The sequence below is a fragment of the Grammomys surdaster genome, unplaced genomic scaffold, assembly GCF_004785775.1.
Source record: "Grammomys surdaster isolate TR1022 unplaced genomic scaffold, NIH_TR_1.0 123550, whole genome shotgun sequence".
Taxonomy (NCBI): domain Eukaryota; kingdom Metazoa; phylum Chordata; class Mammalia; order Rodentia; family Muridae; genus Grammomys; species Grammomys surdaster.
In genome coordinates this window covers 86,019-88,814 of record NW_021618765.1, presented here as the reverse complement: position 1 = coordinate 88,814, position 2,796 = coordinate 86,019, and the positions used below count along the sequence as shown (strand labels likewise).

The 2,796-nt window shown below is 34.7% G+C and overlaps 1 protein-coding gene across 1 annotated transcript; it reads right to left on the bottom strand.

Annotated features, from left to right (window-relative positions):
- Nucleotides 1–1,465: 1,465 nt before the first annotated feature.
- LOC114636327 (olfactory receptor 6C76-like) lies at nt 1,466–2,401 on the bottom strand. The gene has a single exon (XM_028784470.1). The coding sequence runs from the start codon at nt 2,399–2,401 to the stop codon at nt 1,466–1,468; it is 936 nt and encodes a 311-aa protein (XP_028640303.1).
- Between the last annotated feature and the right edge of the window lie 395 nt (nt 2,402–2,796).

The following is a 2,796-nucleotide window of genomic DNA, read 5'->3' as shown; positions in this document are numbered from 1 at the left end:
CAGTTCTACTGATTTTTCAGAAAATATTTTAATAATTATTTCTGGCTAGATAATACTCCATCATGTATATATGCCAATTTTTCTTTATTTATCTGTTGAAGAATATCTATGCTGTATCTATCACTTTGCAAATTTCAATAGTCCATAGATATGCTGGGATCTCTGTTGTATGCTAATTTGGGTTCTTTCAAGTGAGTATCCATGGATTGTATATCTGAATCCTATACTAGCTCAAATTTCAGGGTTTCTTGAATATTCATATTAATGTTTATAGTAGCAGAACTAATTTACACTCCCATGGAATTCCTTCTCCCAGATCTTTGTTACTATTTGCTGCTTTTCATTTTCTGGATGCAAGTCTTTTTAATTTTTAAATTAAGATGAACCTTAAAGAAAGTAAATTCAACTGAAGCTGAAGAAAATGTTCACTTGGAGAACATGATGTCCACTTTGTCCATTACCAAACTAAGTATTTTTACATGGGATAAAGAGTATAATACTAGATCGGGGATTCAATGGATCAGTTGCACATGCGTGCATGCTACTCTATTATGTAGCCCTGGCTGTCCTGGGATCGCAGTGTAGATAGACCAGTCTGACATCCAGCTGACAGGTAACTACATGGCTGAATTTATACTTATTTTCACTTATTATTAACAAAACATTTAAGATTAATTTTCTGTAGTTTACCTTGGAAGTGTGTGCATACACATATTATACAGACTGAACAGCTTGGCTTTACACACACACACACACACACACATATACACACACACACATAAACACACACACAAACAGGTACACACTTTCCTATTCACCTTTTTTGGTATGGTGCATTTTAGCATATATAGCAAACATTCTTAGCCACACATACTTCAAAGACTGTAAACTGTCAGTGCTTGAAAAGAGATTAAATAATAGAAATATTGGAAAATAACTTAAGTTATTATAAGTGTGACAGGAATTTTGAGAACTACCTGGGTCATAGAACAAATATTACTTTCATTGTCAGAGGAATCCATAGATCAGGAAACAAATGGCTAGAGTGTCTTTCCAAGGAAATGTAGGTGCATTGCACTACACAGGCCAGTACTTAATCTGAATAGACCTTAGGAAATACAGCAAGAAGTAGCCACACAGAAGAAATGGCAACACTGGTTCATTGAAGTTCTCAATTAAAAAGTACTTATACAGTGGGAAATAATTTTTCAAAGTTGCGTTTTGCTCTTTTACTAGTTTTTGCTTGTTGCTCAATGGATAACTACTTTGAAAATAAATTCATTCTTTTAAAATGTCATTCTCGTTTTGGTGACAACAAACCTATCACACTTAGAAAATTTTAACTCAAGTTGAAATAGGAAAACTTTCAGCTAAGTTGAATACAGCAGTGGAAGGGAAATGCAATAATGCAAACAAAAATTTCATATAATGTTCTTTATAAAAAAATGAAGCAGTGAATTTATCATTAAATTTTATTTGAAATACATTTTTTGATCAAGTTCTTGAAGGATTCTTTTACTTGTTTGTTTCTAAGGGAGTAAATAAAAGGATTCAGCATTGGGGCAACAGAGGTGTTGAGCACTGCTATACCCTTAGTCAAAGCCACTCCTTCCTTTGCTGAAGTTTTGACATACATGAATATACAGCTTCCATAGGAAATGGACACAACAATCATGTGTGAGGAGCAGGTAGAAAAGGCCTTTTTCCTTTGCTCAGCAGAGGGGATTCTTAGAATTGTCCTAAGGATGAATGAATAGGACAGAATCACTAATGATAAGGTTACCATGAGAGTAAACACTGCTAGGAAGAATGCCAAGAGTTCAAGGAAGGCTGTGTCTGTGCAAGAGATGAGCAGCATGGGTGATGAGTCACAAGTGAAATGGTCAATGATGTTGGAGTCACAGAAATCCAGTTGAAGTCCCATGATTACAGGTGGAAAGATGATGAGAAATCCAGCCAGCCAAGAGCTAACTATGAGCTGCACGCAGACTCTACTGTTCATTATTGTGGTGTAGTGCAAGGGCTTACAGATAGCCACATAGCGGTCATAGGACATAGCAGTCAGAAGGAAAAATTCAGTTGAACCCAGGAGTATGAAGAAGAACACCTGAGCCATGCAAGAGTTATAGGAGATGGTCATATCCCCTGTTACAATGCTCACAAGGAACCGAGGAATGGAAACTGTGGTAAATGAGATTTCTAGGAAAGCAAAATTTCGAAGGAAGAAGTACATGGGTGTCTTGAGGTGTGAATCTATCAGAGTGAGGGTAATAATGGTCAGATTTCCAGTAATGCTCAAAATATAAGTGAGAAATAAAAATATAAAAATCAAAATGTTTAGCTTTGGGTCATTTGTTAATCCCAAAAGAATAAACTCAGTCACAGATGTTCGATTTTTCATTTCTTCCTATGTTATTCCATGTCTGTAATTGTAAAATGAATTAGAGTCAGGATAAGTTTGAATTATCTTTGTTGGTATATATGTTTGTTTCATCATACCATACAAAACTTGTAACAATGTTCAAACTGAAACATTAAGTCATTCATCAAATTATACTGTTTTAAAAGTGAACATTAACTGTCACAAAACAATTATGTATCTGGTGATTGCCTTGGATCTACAGATAATTTATATCAAGGTATTCTGTCACTGGATAGTTTTAGCTAGTACGTTGGTAGATGAAGATAATGCCATGACAGGTCTTTTGCAGTGGTATATGAGCAAATATATTTGAGAACTAAATAAAATACTTAAAAATGAAAAACATAATTTTATTCTCAAAACTACCTCAAAGG

What these genes read in the sequence shown, in the direction of transcription:
- LOC114636327 (XM_028784470.1), bottom strand. Translation starts at nt 2,401, where the DNA reads ATGAAAAATCGAACATCTGTGACTGAGTTTATTCTTTTGGGATTAACA.